Here is a 21,598-nt window from a genome sequence, read left to right on the forward strand (position 1 = left end):
TGACAGGGATTTGATGTGGTGGTCCCTTATCCACACATTTATTGACCTAGCTGTGTGGCATGGCGCATTGTCCTGCTGGAAAAAAAACAGTCCTCAGAGTTGGGGAACATTGCCTGAGCAGAAGAAATCAACTGTTTTTCCAGGATAACCTTGTATGCGGCTTGATTTATACATCCTTCACAAAGATTAACCTGCCCAATTCCAGCCTTGCTGAAGCATCCCCAGATCATCACTGATCCTCCACCAAATTTCACAATGGGTGCAAGACACTGTGACTTGTACGCCTCTCCAGGTCTCCGCCTAACCATTAGACGACCAGGAGTTGGGACTCATCAGAGAAGATTACTTTATTCCAGTCCTCTATGGTCCAATCCTTATGGTCTTTGACAAACTTCAGCCTGGCTCACCTTTGCTTCTCATTGATGAAAGTTTTTTTTCTAGCTTTACATGACTTGAGCTCTGCCTCTAGGAGCCTGCTATGAACTGTTCTTGCCATGCACTTCACCCCAGCTGCCAGTTGCCATTCCTTTTGTAGGTCACTTGATGTCATCCTGCGCTTGCTGAGTGACATTCGAATAAGATGACGGTCATCCTGGTCAGTGGACAGTTGTTTTCTCCCTCTGCTGGTCTAGAGTTTTGTTGTCCTCAATGTCTGCTGCTTGACCTTGTTGTAATGGACTGCCATCTTAAAAATTTTAAGGATGGAGGCAACATGACAATCACTGTATCCCTCTGCTAGTAAAGCCAGAATTGAGCCCTTCTTTTCTTCACACAAGACTTTTCTTTTCAACTCCTTTGGCATGGTTAAACGTTATTTTTTCATTCCTATTACTGTTTGGATATTACTAGCATGTGTTTTGCCATCCAACTTGTCCTATTGCAAGAGGATTGTGAACACCACAGCAGGGATTTTTATACTTTCCTTCATTAAATAAGATTTGGTTCAGATGATCGCCTAATCATAAGCACATTAAGTAGAATGAGGTGTACTCTGGTTGGAATTCAACTGACACTGGAATGGAATGGATGTCACACATGTAGTGAAGCTAATTTTTATAAAACTGTGCAGTGGTCTTTTAATTTTTTCCAGAGCTGTAAATATGAATACTCCATCTTGTCTATATTTTTAATAGTACATTCCTTTTTAATTTTTTCCCAATGTAGACTGTTAACATCTACGATCAGTCGCCTATAAACATACCAGACATGGGGCCATGTTACTGATTAAAGAGCTGAATGCTTGTACTAAGATCTAGGGTCTTTTACCAAGTTAAACCAGTCAATTCATGGCATAGATCTCCAGTGTAAACACATTACATGTAAAGTGCTGGCTGGAGGCGAATTTCCTTAGAGTAAAAGTCAGCAGGTTTTGTGTGTTTTTCCCCATTACATCTTATTTGAGAGCTTGACTATTGCCCAATCTTGGCAGGCAGCAGATGGCATTGTTAGCAGGAATGTCCCCAATGTTTGTCACTTCTGCACATTTGTGAAATTAAAAGGAAGATGACCTACCTTGTCTTGAAAGAAAGATGTCAGCAGCGTACAGGTGTTAATGGCATTTGCGGAAAGGCTGAATAATCATTGTGTAGAAAGAACAAGACCGTCTTTTCAGCTGTCTCAGACTAGTTAACAAGTAGCGATCTGAATACAGAAGAAGAAAGGGCTGCATTTCTCCAATAAAGGACAGCACGAGGACTTAATGAGGATAAAATGGAACTGCAAAATAAGTAGATGAGCGCCAGACGTCTCTGATCACAATTAAAAAGGCTCTGCAGTTGAAGTATTCTGTTGTGTGTTACAATGATTAGCACATAGTACTACAATAGAAAAGGTTTTTCAGTTTATGGCAATGCCCTGAAGAGAACCTGTCGTGTCGTCTTCCCAATGAAACAAACACGGTGGGGTGCACACGTGCTATAGACAGCGCTAAGCGCTACCGCTTGTCATTTTACACACTCCTGTGCTAAACTGAGCCCCAAAAAGCTTGATAAATTGATAGAAAGCATCACAAGACACATACTGGCACTTTATTTTGAACCGTGGATTCCTACATGGATCTTAGTTTGGCTTGTAGACAACCAAGATCTTTAGGGCATCCAATAAAATCCCATTGATTTTGACAATGACTGAGGAGGCAGGGTCGTAACAATCGTAAATGCAGAGAATGTAGCCATCAGGGCACCTTTGTGCACAGTATAGAGTCCTGCACGGCCCTACATATGATGATGGTGAGTGTCCAAGCCCTTATTTGACTGCCGGTGCCTGTCTGCTGCGGTCAAACATAAAAGGAAGCACACTGTAGCGCCATAGCATGCAAACATGAAATATGAAAAATGAATTGTATTACTGCATTAGAAATATGAAAATTTGAGAAAGCTTAGTGCATAGAATGGCCATTTTATGTGTACCTGGAAGCCAAGGTAAGGAATTTCTCGTATTCCAGGACCCTAACCTAATGCCAATCTTCACTTAGACTAAAGTCTTCATCTGTATGGGAACCTATGTAAATCCTCTCCTTAGACTGAAATCTATATCTCTGTGGAGGAGTGGTGGCCCTGGTGTGATTAAAAACGCCTGGGGCTAAGAGGTGGAGTGCTCAGTCAGAAGGTTAATGAATACAAATTTCAAAAAACTGACCGTCACATCCAAGCATAAACTATGTCTGCTGCGGTCAGGCACTCATGGTTATCCTGTCATACAGTGCTGACTGTGGGATCACTGCAGAAGAGTGAGGAAAATCATGTACTGGGAAGAGAGCGTGTGGTATTGTGGTTCTTTTTTTCAGTGTAGAGGTCAAGAGGTATATTTAAAGGGAATCTGTCACCAGTTTTGTCATATAACAACTAAAACTATGACCATATTCCGCGCCTGTGCTGCAGTCCATAAATGCTTATATAACCCCCTGATTCCACCTGTATACCACCCAAAAACCTTATAAGTTCTCCCATGCTTTATGGAAATTGGATCATTCCAGACTGATGGGCGTGCTTTCGGGCCTATTCATCCCGACCCTGGCTGCAGCTCGCCCTCCTCCTTCTTTAATTGACGTGGATGACGCCGCCATCATCCACACTGCCGGGCAAAATCTTGCGCCTTAGCACAGAAATCGCTGCTCACGCCCGTGCACTATGCTTTGCCCTATTTTAGGCGCATGCGCACTTATGTTTCCGGCTCTGCCTGCAGTAGGGTAAAGCATAGGCGCAGGCGTGAGCCACGAGTTCTGTGGGCGGGCGCAAGATTTTGCCTGGCAATGTGGATAATGGAAGCATCATCAATGTCAATTAAAAAAGTAGGATGGCGAGCGGCACCCGGTGGGAGAGATGGAGAGGCACGAAACCACGCCCATCGGACCGGACCGACCCAATTTCCATACAGAGCGGGAGAACTTAGAAAGGTTTTTGGGGAGTATACAGGGGGAGTCATGGGGATATATAAGCATTTATGGACAGCAGCACAGGCGCTGAATAAGGTGATAGTTTTAGTTGTTATAATTGTTATTAGTTGTTATATGACAAAACTGGTGACAGGTTCCCTTCAATCAAAAGGATTTTGGAAAGTGTTGCATAGATCCAAAAAGGTCCCTTATATTTAAGAGAAAAGGGCATAAATCAATTCTTTGAAAGCTTCTTAGGCAGGGTTCACATCTAGCAGAAAATATGTCTGAAATAGAGAATTTAAGTGGCCCAAAATTGTAATTCAAAACCAAGGCAATAACTGGTAAAACTCCAATTTGTGATCAAATCTGTAGTGAATTTGCAGAACAATCTGTGGTAAAGTACAAAGAAGGGGTGTGGGCTAAATTTTGCTCTAAGGTACATAAAATTTTAGTTATCCCACCACTGGGAGAACCAAAAGATGTGGTACAGTACTTTTCTGTGGTATTCCTTATATTTTAACTCATGTATAGACTAATCCCACCAACTAGAGTGCGTTTTATCATATATGATACAATTAAAATAAAGATACACAAAAGCCTGCAATTGGGCAAAGTTTTCTGATAAAAAACTGCTTGAAGTTGTGAAAAACTTCTGACAAAAAAAAATGCTAATTGGTGAGTGCATTCTCCAAAAACTTATTCAATAAATCCACCCCATAATGCATGGTGTCCTTGAGGTGCTGAAATGGTTAAGAACAAGCTCTGCTCTATACAAGTATTATTTTCCATATCTATCATTGGAGGCTGCAGATTGTGAACTCCACTGACTAATGACACTGACAGGCCACTTGACCTGATGTCTCCATGTTCATTGCTCATAGGAAAACTCAAGGTAACTGCTGTTTAGTTAGTAAAGTGCACAGTAAAAGGCATAAAAACTTTAAGCCCTTTTCAGTTTATTTTTGTCTTGTTTTTCATGGTTTCACATTAGATAGGTTCCCAGCAAAGAGAATCACCTTATCGCATGTGCTGGATATACATGAATTGGCCAATTTATGCACTAAGTATTCTCGATTTTTCATATTTTCTAGAACAGTAATGCAATTCCAATGTCATATATTTAATGTTTTCATGCTATAGCATTACAGAGTGCTACTTTATTTGTTGGTTATATATGAAGATGGCTACTCTTAGTAAGCAGCTGTTCACACCTGTCTTCTGTTTGGAAGTGATGGTCAATTTTTTGTTATTTGTATATGCAGGTTCTCTGATTGAGCACTCCACCCATCAGCCTCTGGCAGTTCTAATCATAGCAGGATCCTATCTGCCCACATAAATGTAGGTTTCAGCCTAGGAGAGGATTCACATTAGATATGTTCCCAGCAACGAGAATCGCATTATTGTGGCTGCTGGGTATACATGAATTGGCCAACTTTTACGCTAAGTATTCTCGATTTATCTCCAACGGGGCACATCTAATGTATTCTTGATAGATCGGATCAGCCATACACATGCCCAATTGACAATCCAGTCATCCCTATTGGGCTGACGAGTCCCATAGAGAATGAATGGAAAAGCAGTCGAAAATGTGCACTGCCGCTTCATTCTAACATGGATAAATGTGCCCAATTCTGCCAATCAATACGGGTCCTCGCAGTCAGCTACCTACCGATCTAAAGTTGTGTGAAAAAGTGTTTTCCCCCTTCCGGATTTCCTGCTCTTTTGCATGTTTGTCACATGCAAATGTTTCAGATCACCAAATTTAAACACTAGACAAAGATAACACAATTATACACAAAATGCAGTTTTTAAATGAAAGTCTTTATTATTAAGAGAAAAAGAAATCCAAACCTACAGGGCTCTGTGTGAAAAAGTGATTGCCCCCCAAACATTTAAAACATAAATTAGTTGTGGTTTATCATGTCTATGGGAACCTAAGTTCAAATTCCATAGCCACACCTGAGCCTGATTACTACCATACACCATACCTGCTCTCAATCAAGAAATCACTTAAATAGGATCTGCCTGACAAAGTAAAGTAGACCAAAAGATTCTCAAAAGCTAGACATCATGCCGCGATCCAAAGAAATTCTAGAACAAATGAGAAGCAAAGTATTTGAGATCTATCAGTCTGGAAAAGGTTATAAAGCCATTTCTAAAGCTTTGGGACTCCAGCAAACCACATTGAGGGCCATTATCTAAAAATGGTGAAAATAACAGAGGTGAACCTTCCTAAGAGTAGCTGGCCAACCAAAATTACCCCAAGAGCACAGTGACGACTCATACAAGAGGTCACAAATAACCCCACAACAACATCCAAAGAACTACAGGCCTTATTTGCCTCAGTTAAGGTCAGTATTCCCCTATAAGAAAGAGACTGGGCAAAAGTGTCCTGCATGGCAGAATAACAAAACAAAAACCACTGCTGAGAAATAAGAACATAAAGGCTAGTCTTCTTTGACAGAAAACATATTGGTGATCCCCAAGACTTTTGGGAGAATACTCTGTGAACTGACGAGACAAAAGTTGAACTTTTTAGAATGTGTATGTCCCATTACATCTCGCACAGAAGTAACACAGCATTTCAGAAAAGGAACATCAGACCAACAGTAAAATATAGTGGTGGTAGTGTGATGGTCTGGGGCTGTTTTGCTGCTTCAGGACTAGAAAGACTTGATGTGGTAAATGGAACCATGAATTCTCCTTTCTTCCAAAAAATACTGAAGGAGAATGTCCGGCCATCTGTTTGTGACCTCAAACTGAAGCGCACTTGGGTTATGCCAAAGGACAATGATCCAAAACACCTCAGCAAGTCCACCTCTGAATGGCTTAAGAAAAACAAAATTAAGACTTTGGAGAGGCCTAGTCAAAGTCCTGACCTTAATCCGATTGAGATGCTGTGGTATGACCTTAAAAAGGCGGTTCATGCTCGGAAACCCTTCAATGTGGCTGAATTAAAAATTCTGCTTAGATGAGATGGCCAAAATTCCTTCAGAACGTCGTAAAAGACTCATTGTCAGTTATCGCAAACGCTTTATTGCAGTTGTTGCTGCTAAAGGTGGCCCAACCAGTTTTTAGGTTTAGGGAGCAATCACTTTTTCACACAGGGCCTTGTAGGTTTGGATTTCTTTTTCCCTTAATAATAACCTTCATTTTAAAACTGCGTGATCACTTGTGTTATCGTTGTCTAATATTTAAATTTGCTTGGTGATCTGAAGCATGTAAGTGTGACAAACATGCAAAAGAATAGGAAATCAGGAAGGGGCAAACACTTTTTCACACAACTGTATAAGTGATCACTAATCCAGAGAATAGATAATAAATGATCGCAGGATAATCCCTTTACATCTAACATGGTTTCACCAGGAAGGACAGCTCTGGAGCAGAGAAAAATTAGAATGTGGTACTTCTCTTTACCGGCACTGAATTCACATCATTTTCGGTCCCAGTAGGTGAACCAGAGGTCGGGTCCCCACCCATTATAAAGTAATGGCTTATCCAAGCGTTACGCCCATTCTTTATGAGATAGGAAATCCCCATTAAATGTTATTTTTCATGTGGAGATGCTCTTTTGTGGTATCAGATAGAGCTATGTCTTGTCAGCTTTGGTAGCTATAGTGATGAAAGGGATTGAATTTACGAGGTCAGTTAGTATATAATAGCAGATACCTAGGTTTCCTAGCTTTCACAACTAAACCTGAGAAAAACAAACTGTAGGAAGATCCCAACCTTGATAAAGCTGAAGAAGTTGTGTATATACTGTAGATCACATCCTAGAATAACCACACAAGTGGTAGCAAGGAATGCGCTCTATGGATTCATGACATCATTCCTTGGATTTCTGAATACATCTGATGATACATTTAGTCTACAGAGCCGTCTACTGGTGTCCTTGTCTTCATATATCAATATTTATCAGTAACATAGTAGTCTATTAATATAACGTACTGTTTGATTCTGTTCGTGCCTGCTTCATCCATGTGAAAAATAAAACAGGAGGACAGAAAAAAAATATAAGCCGTCAAAACAGGTCACTTATTCTAAATGATGATTTCACCTATTCTTCTCTTGTATCAATAATTACATAATTACTATGAGCAGATGGATTGCAGCACACAGGCAGATGGTGAGGAGAGCGGAGAAGTAAACAGGCTGAAAATTGATGATTTCTTTTCCAAACAAGGATTCCATTACTTCAAAAAGAAAAAAATAAATGACTGCAAATATAGTTTGGGATTAAGGGGAACAGACTAGAATACCCCCGGGCTCATCACTTTGCTGATGCCATAAGACAATGAAGCTACCACGAGCATTTTAACTTACACTGAAATTGCAAACAACATCTTGTTAAAGACAACTGCGTGGGGAATATAGAATATCTCATCATGTACAAGAGCAGCTGGCTGATGTAATAATAAGCATTATTAAAACATATAGGTCTGCAGAAACAGTTACTATTATTACGCTTTGCTTATATAGCACTGTCCTATTCTGCAGCACTGTCCCCATTGGGGCTCACAATCTAGATTCCCTATCAGTATGTCTTTGGAGTGTGGGAGGAAACCAGAAAACCCAGAGGAAACCCACGCAAACACGGGTAGAACATACAAACTCCTTGCAGATGTTGTCCTTGGTGGGATTTGAACCCAGGACCCCAGCGCTGCAAGGCTGCAGTGCTAACCACTGAGCCACCGTGCCACTGTGTAACTTTGTTAATGTGGGTACACTCGAAAGCAAATGGTGACTGGCAGGCAGGTCGCGGAAGGATGGCTTGAGAATGAACACCTAGCACCCTCACAATTAAGATATAATCGCAGTACGGAGACAAGATGAGCTGCTGTACCCGGAGCGGCCACTAAACAATGTCTAACCTTACAGAAAAAATGTATTGTAAATCACAAAATATAGAGCGGTTATGTTCCTCTTCATACACTGATTATGTCTGTCCACTGCTGGAGCTGGTAAGAGATGATCATAGGATTGTCGGGCCCCCACTAATCTGATATTGATTAACTATTCTAAGAAAACATCATCGATATCTTAGTTGTGGACAAACCCTCTAAAATAAAATGATTCAGAGAGTGCACTAGAACGCTTCCCATTGTGTATACACTGGATGATCTGAAAACCTGCAGCCATGTAAGTGTGTGCTGCTGTCAGATATGTGACCCCCCACAGCTTAGTTTTCGCTTAAAACCTGTAATCTGAGCTCCCACAATGCCCTAATGTCAAGTAATAGAAAAAAAAATGATTTTAGTTTAAGACATAAACAGCAAATTAAGATTCATGGAACTCAATCAAGTTACTCATCATTTTATAGACATTGTAAAGTTTTGACAATTTCAAGCTTAAGGGCAAAAAGTGAGCCTCGAGAAATTGCCCTTAACATACACTTTAGATGAATGTTGCACAAACTTGGCAATTTTAACCGGAATAAACAATCATTTAATTTGCATGGTGGTTTCCACAACTTTCCAAAAGCATATGTTAGGGAAAAAAAAGTCAGGCATGTTGGATTTCAACATGACCAATCTTTTTGTTCTTAGGAGAGTTGCGCTGCCACTAGAGGTGTATGCCAGGACCTTACTCCTTTTTCCCAGTTAGAACATATGCACACTCATCCAAGCTGATTGTGCATGTGTATGAAGAGTGGGGAAGAATAGCTGTTGGCTGATAACTCTTTCAGTTGACAGCGATCTCAAGTGTATGCCCAGCTTTAGAAATACGGTAAGTGATCATAGAATAGACTTATAACAATGAGACTATTGATTGATTTTCTATTCCTTTGCTACATTTACTCTCATGTGGCATAAACCACAGATTTACAGTGAGTCTCTTGGTGGCTTTTACGGCTTGAGGTCTAAACAGACCTGCAATTGTCATCAGGACTGTTAGCACAGCTATAAAGTGGTGATGCAACAAGTAGGATCCTAATCCGTAATCACACAGATACAAAGACTTGGCACACACAAACTGTGATTTCCAGTGAAAGATGATTTTTAATATACAGTACATACAGTAGACGTTTCGGTCACATTGACCTTCATCACAGTACTAGGTATTGTACTGTTTGTTGTTTACACAATACTCTGATACAGAGCCAAGAGATTTACAACCCCCCCCCCGGAATAGGGACTTAGAACACAATAGTGCAGGGTCGGTCCGGTGAGTGTGCTGAGTATGGGGCAAGGACGCGGCATCCACCGCGAATCAGTAGCCTCAACGCGTCATTGCCCCATACTCAGCACACTCACCGGACCGACCCTGCACTATTGTGTCCTAAGTCTCTATTCCGGGGGGATTCTAAATCTCTTGGCTCTGTATCAGAGTATTGTGTAAACAACAAACAGTACAATACCTAGTACTGTGATGAAGGCCAATGTGACCGAAACGTCTACTGTATGTACTGTATATTAAAAATCATCTTTCACTGGAAATCACAGTTTGTGTGCCAAGTCTTTGTATCTAAACAGACCCGCAGGCCCCTGGGGACAGTTACTTCCCAGAACCCACTCAGTGAAGACCACCAGCGCTATGGCCCTACACACAATCAGTGCCAATAATACCCTGGTTTCACCAAACCTACTTTTTTCAAGTTTCTTGGGATTTCCATTGCAGATGGCAGCTTTATTTTTGCCAGAAGACAAAACAAACCTGAAATAAATCCCTTGGACTCAATCAAAATAAAAGGGGCCTGTCGCTATTATTTGAGATTAGCTTCTAAATGGCTCTTGTGCAAACGAAGCAATGGGGTTAATCTGAACAGCGCCTACATCAACGAGTCTTCATCAGGGCAATACATACAGAGGGCGCATCAACTTAAGCACTTAAGTATCACTGTATGTTTTTTGTTGAGACAGCAATAGAACAAAGTAATGTGTAAGAAGTATTGGTAAAGTCCTCTTTATTACATTTTTGAGGTTTTTTGGAGCTTTTACTAAGGTATAGTTTGGTTACATCGGTTCTGATATGATTGTTGAACTGAGAGTTCTGTCTACATTCGGGATACATATATTTAAACACTGGGATACAGCTCATCCTGTGAGGGTATGAACACCCAGATCTGTGTAATTAAGAAGCAACCTATTCATACTAAGACAGCAATTCCATGCCATCTGCCAAACCTTGTAGAGCCTGGCATGGTGCCTGTTGCCTGCTGTAGCTTCTGTTACCCACCTGATCCTTGGAGACTTGCTTTGATGGAGCGTTTATGCCAAGCTTTTCCAGAGGATAGACAATCTGTCGTCTCAGGCGCACGGGAACCATGTAATGAAGGGCAGATGTCAGTGAATGGGCACAGGGATTCTTAAACTGAAAGACAACCATCTTCATTTTAGTGAGGAGAATGCCAACTCTGGTCCTCGCAGATGTTTAACAAACGCGCAATTCTTAACGGACTTGGCAAATTGAAAGCCGGGGTTAGGGAAAAATAATAACAAATAAACATAGTGCTAGAACCGGGGAAGGAGTTCACATAATACCCACCACTAATGAAGATAATTATGGGAGTAATTACATTACCATCTCTGTGGGAATGACAGATAAACAAGTGGCTTGGTTTATAGCATTTTGCTGTACCAGAATTTTTCCCTGGAGCACATTCTCTCACTACCAATCGTAAATTAGCTCAGCTTACCTCCATCCATTTTCTTTTTTTGTTAGTCAAGGATCTTGTGCTCAGAAGCCACAAATTCTTTAATCGAAGAAAGATAAGACTCTCCCGTTACTTAAAGAAAGGATCAGGCTATGTGCCCAAAATCCGGAAGTAGCAGCGCTTCGGACTCAGCGTATTTTCTCTGCGTCCAAAACGCTGTGATCTGTTGAATACAGGTGACTCCTCTGTGTTCACTGAACCATGCAGATTTACCACATTCAATACATTCTATTAATTATGGTACATTTCTGTTGCAGTCCTCAAAGACGCGCCGCGTGTCAGTGTCTGCTGGTGATCCACAGATGCACATGTACATATAGTGGTTATGGCATTTCTAGAAATCCCATCCACTATGCTGTAACATCTGGCAGCTGCGGCTTTGACGCTGCATAAATATGCAGCATCAAAACCGCAGCAATTCCTGATCGTGGGCACGTACCCTTACTGTTCTGCTTTTGGTTATTATAATTTACTATAATGTGTACTGCCGGCGTCCCTACATGCCTCTGATCATCCCCCATGGCAGGGATGCCGACTTACTCACCACCCTGGCCGCTTGTCATGTCCCCTGCTTCGGTTCCCACGTCTCAACTGCGGCGCGCGCACTCCCAGTCTCATAAAGAGACAGTGCGCTCAATCCTATATGTCTCTAGCCAAACAGCTGGGAGACACTTAGTACTTAAGGCACCTCCACCTATCGGGAGGTGCCTGGGCAACAATTGTAGAAGGTCAGTCCTGGAAGCTGCCAGCTAGTGATCAGATCCCAGTACCAGTCTAGTTAATCTAGTACCTGTCATGATCCAGTGTTGGATCTGGCGGTATTAAATGCATTAAGTGAACTTTTTTTCCTTTGGTTCCAAAGTGTGTCGTGATTGCCCCCGGTGGCCATTAGAGTTATCACGTGGTGTCGTTCATTCTAAGTTGCCCGGTGGTGGGGAGTGGTATCGCACCTTAGGTTTAGGTTAATGTTCACTTAATTATAGATCAGGTGTGACACCCTATAAAGGTGTGCTCAGGGTGTTCACTCACGGCCTGTGATATTGTGAGTTTGTGTTCACTTTGAGTTGGAGAGCCTGGAGGAAGGATGGAGCTGGTGAGGAGTCCTGCGCAGCTTAGCCAGGGGGGACGTGTTTCAGCTATGGTGTCTGGACGAAGGGCTGGAATGGCGTGGTGGAGTCGCAGTGATGGTGTCAGTGGGAAGTGTCTGCATGGGCTGGTGGAGTGGCGACTATGGAGAGTGGCACTCACCATGTGGGACTTGGCCGCTGAGCTGGACTCAAGCATGCTTGACTTCGTGGCAGAAGCTGAACTCATCCTTGGGACTCTGGTGCTAAGCAGCTGCAACTGGTGGTGGACTCTGCTCCAAGGCTGCACTAAGGTGAAGGATCCTGTTATGGTGATGGATCCGGGTGGAGGAGAAGACGCACGCAGGTGGTGGGCTCTGTTGCTGGGAGCGCACGCAGCAGAGCAAAGCTAAGTGGTGTTTCCCCTGTATTGTCTCTTTCCTCATGTGTGTTATTAGTGCAGTGGTGGGATTAGTCTCCGCACCGACCCATTCCCTAGTGAGGGTTTAGGGTCAGGGTGAGCAAGGGCGTTAAGGTACGCGTGCGGCAACAGGTGCGGAGCCTGTTTAGGGAATGTAAGGAGTGCAGGGACACTGGCTCAGGGGAGCTTAGGAGGTCTCCATGTCCCCATTCCCTATCGCAGGGCCCACCATTGTTAAAGTTTCCCAGGTTCCCCCTTTATTATTTGATTATTGTATGTATAACGTGTAATACCTAAATTCGCCAGGTGGAGGCGGCGTATCCACCTGCACGTTTTATTATTTAAATGCGCCCCACTGGAGGCGGTGTATCCAGGGTCACGTGTGTTATGGGTCCGCCTTGCGGTATCATCTGCGTCCTGACACACGTGACCATGACAGTACCATTATCAATTCTGCTTTCTTGTTACCATCCTGTATATACAGCACCTGAACCCGAAACTGCTCCGCCAGTACCTGAACTCAAAACCGCTCCAGTCGTACCAGAACCTTAATGTGTAATCGCACCCGTGGTATCAGAACCCTGAAAATGCTCTGGCAATATCTGTACCCGAATCCCATGCTGTCAGTACCGGTTCCAGTATCCATCCTGTCTCAATTAGTGGCTGTCTGGGACTCCTAGTCTGTTCTACTGTCCTGACCCTTGGGGTCAGCTGATGCTGTACCAGGATCTGTCCTAGAGTAGCACATGGAGTCCACCTGGGCCCATGGCAGTCCCCACCATCAGGGGCTCTAGTGAAAAATCAAGTGGGAAGTTAGTTACGCCCCTCCAGGCTCTCCGCTGCCCACGGTGCTGTGGGTCCATGTTCCATAATGCCCGAATACTAAACTCGCTTGTCATTATAGTACTGATGTATAAGGTAAATCCCACACTGTTTGCTTGCCATGTTGCTTAGCAGGTATCCATAATTTACACCAGCACAGGCACAGTTTGCTGTAAGTTTATTTTTTCTCACTATTTCTCTGGGTTCACTTAATTGATTTGTCTATGATAAAAAAATATAGGATCCGATTTTGCCAAGAACTGCACTATTCTTGTACATGGATAGGGATGAGCTGCAATACCAGACACAGCCATTGACAACAGTGGTTCTGATTCTGGAATAAAAAGGAGGCCTGTTACTCTGATCCTGGACAAAAAAGCAGCACAATGGCGCAGTAGTTATCACTGTTACATGGAAGCACCAGTGACCCAATTTCAACCCAACCAAGGACAATGTCTGTATGGAGTCTGCATGTTCTAATAATAATAATAATGTTTAATTCTAGAATACCGACATATTCCACACAGTTTATAATTCAGAGAGGACATGTCAACAAAAACTAAGAGGAGTGAGGGCCCTGCTTGCAAGGCTACAATCTATTAGGAAATAGTGGTGACTAGTGTTGAGCATTCCGATACTGCAAATATCGGGTATCGGCCGATATTCGCGGTATCAGAATTCCGATACTGAGTTTCGATACTTTTAGCATATCGAATACCGGAATCAGTTCACATAATGCTATGAGTCAGTTTGATTTGATTCAGCCAATGAGGAATCCTAAGAAGTGTGGGCACATCCTGTTAGGCATGTAGGCATGTTAACTAATGGCATGGCTGTGACTGGCTGCTGTAATGATGTCATGATGCACTATAAAAGCCGCCGCCGCCATTTTGGGTTCACTCTGCTGTGAATTCAGTTAGGGACAGGACGCTGCTCTTCTGACTCTGAGGGACAGTTAGAGATAGCGATTTGCTATATAGTGCTTTACCCAGGCTACTGTAGCAACCCCTGTGTAAAGCTTTCTTTTGCCTTGCAGCGCTGCTCACAGCTGTCTGCAAGGTCTGTGTGTGTGAGTGCAGCTCATGGTGTAGTGTGTTCTGCAGCCACCTCTGGTTGTAGGCCGCTTAGCGTGCGTCACTGCCTCATACATATTTTTTTTTTTATAGCTGCTCATTTTTACTGATTTCTCCTATTAGTGTGCATCCATCTGTATCCATCTACATTGGTTGCAAACACTATATAGGAGTAGATAGCAGAGCCTTTCTGCAGCCTTTCAGTGCTAGTGCACAGTTCTCTGCATTGTAGTGTTCACGGCTGTCTGTGAGGTCTCTGTGTGTGAGTGCAGCTCACGCTGTAGTGTGTTCTGCAGCCACCTCTGGTTGTAGTCCGCTCAGCGTGCGTCACTGCCTCATACATTGTCCTTTTTTGCTGTAGTGCTGCTTATTTTTCCTGAATTTCTCCTATTAGTGTGCTTCCATCCATATCCAGCTAGATTGGTTGCAAACACTATATAGGAGTAGATAGAGGAGCCTTTTTGCTGGCTTGTGCCCTGCAGCCCCAGCCAGATTAGTATTAGCCTATTTTTTGGAGCCTCATCTATTGCATTGTAGGTTACCTTCCTGCATTGTAATAGCTCCAAAAAGTTTGTAATACTATCACTTTTACATCTTTGGTCACATCCTTTGTTTTATTAAAAAAAAAAAAAAAAAACACACGTAAATAAAGTTCACCAAACACTCCACTTTACAGTTGTGTAGGCCACATTAGCTCATATTAAAGTGTAGTCCACACACTTTATAAAATTAGTGTTTCTTAGTGTTAGCAGCTGTTCAGGAATAAGCACACTAAGCCCTTAGTACTTTTCTGCCTATCTTTATCAGTCTACCAAGATGAAGAAGGCAGGGAGTAAAGCATGTGGTCCTGGGCGTGGAGTTTCAGCAGGGAGAGGACGTGGGGATTCTGTGCCTGCTGCGGGCACCAGTGACTCAGCATCCCCCAGTTTTAACAGGGAACAGTCCTTTATGCGCAGCTTTGTAGGAGCTCGCCGTACCCCACTGCTGCGGGAGGAACAAATTTAAGCCGTTGTCGGATGGATGGCAGCTAACGCATCGACTTCAATGACTTCCACATCCTCTCAGGTCCAGAGCACTGAAGAGCAACCATATGTCTCTTCACCACCTGCCAAATTGCCAGGCAGTCAGAGAGCCCTGGACCGGAGCCATCTCATTCTCTACTTCTGTTCTCTGAATCTCTTGGCTTGGAAAGAGGGGGCCAGCCAAGCAGCATTCTAGAATGTGAAGAAGAGGGAGTATGCAGTGATGCACAACAGCTTTGTCTCTCTGAATCTGAAGAGGCGGGTGGGCCAGTGCCTATGGTCAGCACACCTCAGTACGCATCTGATGCTGAGACTGAGGTGCCACTTTCTGGTGCGTACTGTGCTGGCGAGACTACCCAGGAGAAGCAGGTGTTTGAAGATGGTAGTGTAGATGATGAGGTCCTTGACCCATCATGGCGTGAGGAACAGGAAGGTGGTGGGAGCTGCTCTGAGGAAGAGATTCCCCGAACGGCCAAGACAGGAGGGAGAGGGAGGGGGCAGACTTGGTTGCCTGTAGCCTCCACTTCGGCACCCATTAGGAGCATTCCTCTTCCAAAACCCAAAACAGGCGCTCCCAGAACTTGCAGTACGTGGTCCTTTTTTGACACAGTTGCAGATGACATTTGCTTTGTCAAATGTAAGCTGTGTAATCAGAAAGTAAAAAGAGGGAAAAGTGTCAGCAACCTCAATACCACAAATATGTGGAAACATGTGCGGACCAAGCACGTGGTGGAGTTACAAAGACACACTGAAGACGTAGGCCAACCTACAGCACCACCTACCACCTCTTCAGCTCGTGTTGTAGCCTCTTCCTCCAGCTCACACACAGCTGGTTCGGCTTCCTCACAGGATCGCCATGGAAGAACCTCTAGCACGGTTGTACAGAGACCCAGTGTAATTACACCCACAGCACCACGTTCCCTGTCATCCTCACACTCCCAGGCCACTCTACAGCCATCGGTAGCACAGGCATGGGAGAAAAGGCGGCCATACTCGGCAAACCATCCCCAAGCACAGGCTCTGAATGCTGGCATTGCAAAACTACTGGCCCTTGAAATGCTCTCATTCAGGCTGGTGGAGACTGACACCTTCCGTAACTTCATGGCATTGGCAGTCCCACAATACAATGTGCCCAGCCGCTTTTATTTCAGCAGGCAAGCCGTCCCCGCCCTGCAAAAGCATGTGGAGGGAAAAATTAAACATGCGCTACTAAACGCCATCAGTAGCAAGGTCCACCTGACCACCGATGCGTGGACCAGTAACCATGGACAGGGACGATACCTTTCCCTCACTGCCCATTGGGTAAATGTTGTGGAGCTGGGTACAGATCTTGAGAGTGGCGCTGTACGTGTTCTGCCAACTCCAAGGATTGCAGGAATCCAGTCTGCACACATTGACTCCTCCTCATACTCCAGCTCCTCAGAATCAGCGCTGCAGGAGCCCTCACGGTCTACCTCCACATGGACCCGTGAACGCTTACCTGTTACGACCGATATGAGCACAGCTGTGGCCAAACGTCAACAGGCCGTACTGAAATTAATTTCCTTGGGGAATCAAAGCCACACAGCGCAGGAGCTCTGGAATGCCATCAAGCAGGAGAGCGACGTGTGGTTTGTGCCAGTGAATCTCCAGCCAGGCTTGGTAGTGTGTGACAATGGCCGAAATCTGGTGGCAGCTCTGGGCCTAGGCAACCTCACTCACATCCCATGTCTGGCACATGTGCTCAACTTGGTTGTGCAGAGTTTTTTGAGGGACTATCCGGATCTTGATGCACTGCTGCACAAGGTCCGCATAGAGTGCGCTCACTTGCGGCGTTCCAGCATGGCAAGATCGCGCATTGCAGCTCTGCAGCGCCGATTCCGCCTTCCGGAACATCGCATCATATGTGACCTACCCACCAGGTGGAATTCAATGTTACATATGTTGGAGCGGTTGTGTGAGCAACAGCCAGCAGTAATGGTGTACCAGCTGCATCAGGTGCAAACAAGTCGCACTGCATGCCGTTCACACTTCACCACCACTGAGTGGGCCTCTATGAAGGACATCTGCCACGTTTTGCGTGCCTTCGATGATTCCACGCGGATGGCGAGTGCAGATGATGCATTAGTCAGCATGACTGTCCCCCTTATCTGCCTGCTTCAAAACACTGCAAGCACTAAGGGAGGAGGTTTTGGAAGAGGTGGAGGATGAGGAATCACAAATGCCATCTGCTTCTGGACAGTCTGCGCAACGTGGTTCCTCACAAAGGCCTAGGCAGGGGACACTCTGTGAGGAGGATGAGGAGGAGTCAATGGAGGAGGAAGACATCTCTCCAGAGGAGGGAGGTACACAACACTCTAGTAGTCAGTATGTAGAGCGAGGGTGGGGTGATGCAGAGCAGGCAGAGATGACGCCTCAAGCAGGGGACAGCGTTTCTTGGCCAGTTGGGAGTCTGCAGCACATGGTTGATTTCATGCTGCAGTGCCTGAGAAACGACCGCCGCATCGCCCACATTCTCAACACGGCTGATTATTGGGTGTACACCCTCACTACCGGGACAACTTACAAAGCCTCATAACACCGTTGAACCGGGAGCGTAAAATGCGGGCGTACCAAGACACGCTGGTGCATTCCATCATGTTCTCCATTCCACCCGAGAGCAATGCTGCTAGTGCTTTACAAAGCAGCTCTGTGCGTCGAGACAGTGGAGGAAGCTCTGCACAAAGAGGGAGCAGAGGCAGCGCCTCAGCACAAGGCAAGACCAGTAAGGCCCAAATGTGGCAAAGTTTTGTGTGCCCGCCACAAATGTCTAGACCATCACAGACGGCTCCAGTCAGCAGGAGGCAACATTTCCGTCAAATGGTGACAGACTGCATGTCTTGCCCTCTCAGTGTACTCCCAGACGGCTCTTCCCCCTTCAAGTTTTGGGTCTCTAAGCTGGATACATGGCCAGAGCTTAGCCAGTATGCATTGGAGTCTGCATGGTTCAGCTACAGCACCATGTTTACTGTGATATCTATGCCACCATGCCATGACTCCTGTGATGTATATGTCGCTGCCCCTGCGTTTCCTGTGATATCTATACCACAGCCCCACATCACCTTTGATGTCTTTACTACAACCTCTACATCTCTTGTGATGTCTATACTGCAGAACCTACGTCTTTTGTGATGAATGTACCGCAGTCCATGACTCCTGTTATGTATAAGCCGCAGCCCCATGTTTACTGTGATGTCTATGCCGCCATGACTCCTGTGATGAATATGTCGCTGCCCTGTGATTCCTGTGATATCTATACTGCAGCCCCTGAATCTCCTGTGATGTTTATACCTCAGCCCCGTGTTATCTGTGATTATATACCAAAGCCCTATGTCTCCTTTGATGTCTTTGCTGCAGCCCCAGAGGCTCCTGTGATGTCTATACCACAGCCCAGGTGTCCCGTCTGATGTCTATATAGCAGCCCCTTCGTCTCCTGTGATGGCTATGCCGTAGCGCCTTGTATCCTGTGATGTTTATGCCGCAGCCCCTGTGATGTCCATACCGCAGCTCCATGTCTCCTGTGATGACTCTACCATAGCCCAGGGTCTCCTGTGTCATCTATATCGCAGCCCCCGCGTCTCCTATGGTATATATGCTGCATCCCCTGTGTCTCCTGTGATGTATATACTCCAGCCCCAGTGTATCCTATGTGATATACAGCGGGTGAAATAAGTATTGAACAAGTCACTAAATTTCTTAGTATATATATTTCTAAAAGGTGCCCTTGACATGAAATTCTCACCAGGTGTCAGTAACAACCCAAGCACCCATGCACACAAGCAAAGAAATCAAACCATAGATTTCCATAAATTAAATACTCTACCCTTGGTGTCTCCTATGTGATATATATACACAACAGTCTTGGTGTCTCCTATGTGATGTATACAAGTCTCGGTGTTTCCTATGTGATGTATACATAGCAATCTCGGTGTCTCCTATGTGATGTATATACCGCAGTCTCAGTGTCTGATATGTGTTGTACACAGCAGATCTCCCACTGTTTGTGTCACGATCCATGTTTGGATCTGTATCCGTTTGGGCTACTCACATTTAAACTTTTTTCCTTTCTGGCCATCGGGGGTTAATGTAAGTTTTTCCCCTCCATGGCCGCTGGTGTTACTACATGTTTTGTTAGTCTGAGTCTGCTGGTGGTTGACCACTCCCACCTTCCTTTAAAAGGTTCCAGGTGCTGCAGCTCACTGTTGGTGATACACTTCCTTTTGATACCAACCGTGGTGATGACTGGAGCTACCTGGTGCAGTGGTGGTTCAGCTTATCAGGAACAGTGGTGCTTCAGCTGAATGCTGATCTGGTGCCTTACTCTGCTGCTCGGAGCATTGGCAGCAGAGAAACCTAAGTTTTGTTGTTAGTCTTTTCTTGTCTGTTTTCTTTCCTTGGTGTGTTATTACTGCAGCGGGGGGACCAGTGTCCACACTTACCTATTCCCTAGTGAGGGAAGGTGCAGGGTAAGTGAGGGACAAGGTATCCTGCTCGGCGACAGGTTGAAAGACCTTGTATAGGGGCGTCAGCTTAGTTCAGGACTCAGCTGCACGAGAGTGCAGGAAGTGTCCATTCCCCGTTCCCTATCGCAGGGCCCACTGTTGTAATTGTGTCTCCGGTGTTCCCTTGCTTGTCCAGCTGTTTTGCTGACCGACCGATCGGCGGGTCGTGTCACGTGGGGCCTGTCATATATCGGACATTATCACCAACCGCCCATTTTTTCTGGTGAGCCATGGCCCTAATGCAGACCTGTGTCCAATTGCTTCAGACCCTCACTGAGGAGCGTGGGGTGCTGCGTGGTGTGGTGGAGCAGCAGCTGCAGCAGTTGGTGGGGTTCGGGGCCTCAGCTCAGGTTCAGGCTCAACCAGAACCCAAAAAATGTGGAATCAAGGTCCTACTTGCACTCGTAAAAAAAGGGCACAGCAGAGAGTGGTGCTCAGAGGAAAATAATAGAATGAATAATGTCAAAACACCTCTAGCACTCAGAACAATATCAAAAACGAAGTTGCTTCCAGAAATATATTCATTTATTTCATCTTTTAACTTCATCTCTTTATGCACTGGGAATTCACAGCCAATATATAAACTTGTACAGCAGAGTATTAAAGCCCAACGTTTCGGCCCATCTGGCCTTTATCAAGGGTTAATTCTGCACCTTGCCATACGTGCACGTGGTGAATCCCAAAGAGCGTGCGTGCGAGAGCTCTTTGGGATTCACCACGTGCACGTATGGCAAGGTGCAGAATTAACCCTTGATAAAGGCCAGATGGGCCGAAATGTTGGGCTTTAATACTCTGCTGTACAAGTTTATATATTGGCTGTGAATTCCCAGTGCATAAAGAGATGAAATAAAAAGATGAAATAAATGAATATATTTCTGGAAGCAACTTCGTTTTTGATATTGTTCTGAGTGCTAGAGGTGTTTTGACATTATTCAACCAGAACCCAAGTTATCTCTCCCAGACAGGTTTTCTGGAGGGAGCGATAATTTTTTGGTATTTCAGGAGGCCTGCAAGCTACACTTCAGGCTCCGCCCTCGTTCATTAAGGAGTGTGGTACAGCGGGTGGGATTCATCATATCTCTCCTTAAAGGTGATCCCCAATCCTGGGCCTTCTCCTTGCCGGCCGATTCACCATCTCTACGGTCGGTGGATTATTTTTTTGCAGCTTTGGTGAATATGCCCCCTGTGGTCCTCGCTAGGGAGATGGACTCACTGGTACAGGCGGCGAGCCCAGGCAGGTGGGAGGAGTTGGTACCCCACTGGTGCTGCCTGCGGTTCGTCGTGGTTTGGGGGCATGTAGACTGGCTATTTTTTCAGGGTCTGCCCGGCTCACGCCAAAACTTCTGTACCACTTAAGAAGCCGCATCCCCCTGGTTGTGTGGAGGGAGGCGACCAGGGAGTGTATATTTCCTCCATTTTGCCCTCTCAGTGTACTATATCAGGAGCAGTGGTGGTTCTGCTGAAAGCTGAGTTCAGGAGCCTTACTCTGCTGTACGGTGCATTGCAGGAGATAAACCTAACTTTTGTTTTTTAGTTGATTTAACCCCGAGGTGTCTGATTTATCTTTCCTTTGGTTTTTGGTGCAGTTCACTTTTTTCCCTGTCTCACCTCCTGCGGAGGGGGTTGGGGGTTTAGCTCAGGGCTAA

The 21,598-nt window shown here is 44.9% G+C and overlaps 1 protein-coding gene across 3 annotated transcripts in view; it reads right to left on the reverse strand.

The window, feature by feature from the left end:
- The window catches only part of CFAP61 (cilia and flagella associated protein 61), a 439,348-nt gene that overhangs the window by 262,479 nt on the left and 155,271 nt on the right, over positions 1–21,598 (reverse strand). For all 3 annotated transcript variants that reach the window (XM_073557422.1, XM_073557421.1, XM_073557423.1), the window contains exon 17: positions 10,553–10,687. In XM_073557422.1, coding sequence (XP_073413523.1) covers positions 10,553–10,687 — 135 coding nt within the window. The remainder of the gene's footprint in view (positions 1–10,552; positions 10,688–21,598) is intronic.

The sequence above is a fragment of the Dendrobates tinctorius genome, unplaced genomic scaffold, assembly GCF_039654945.1.
Source record: "Dendrobates tinctorius isolate UK_male_01 unplaced genomic scaffold, ASM3965494v1 ptg000250l, whole genome shotgun sequence".
Taxonomy (NCBI): domain Eukaryota; kingdom Metazoa; phylum Chordata; class Amphibia; order Anura; family Dendrobatidae; genus Dendrobates; species Dendrobates tinctorius.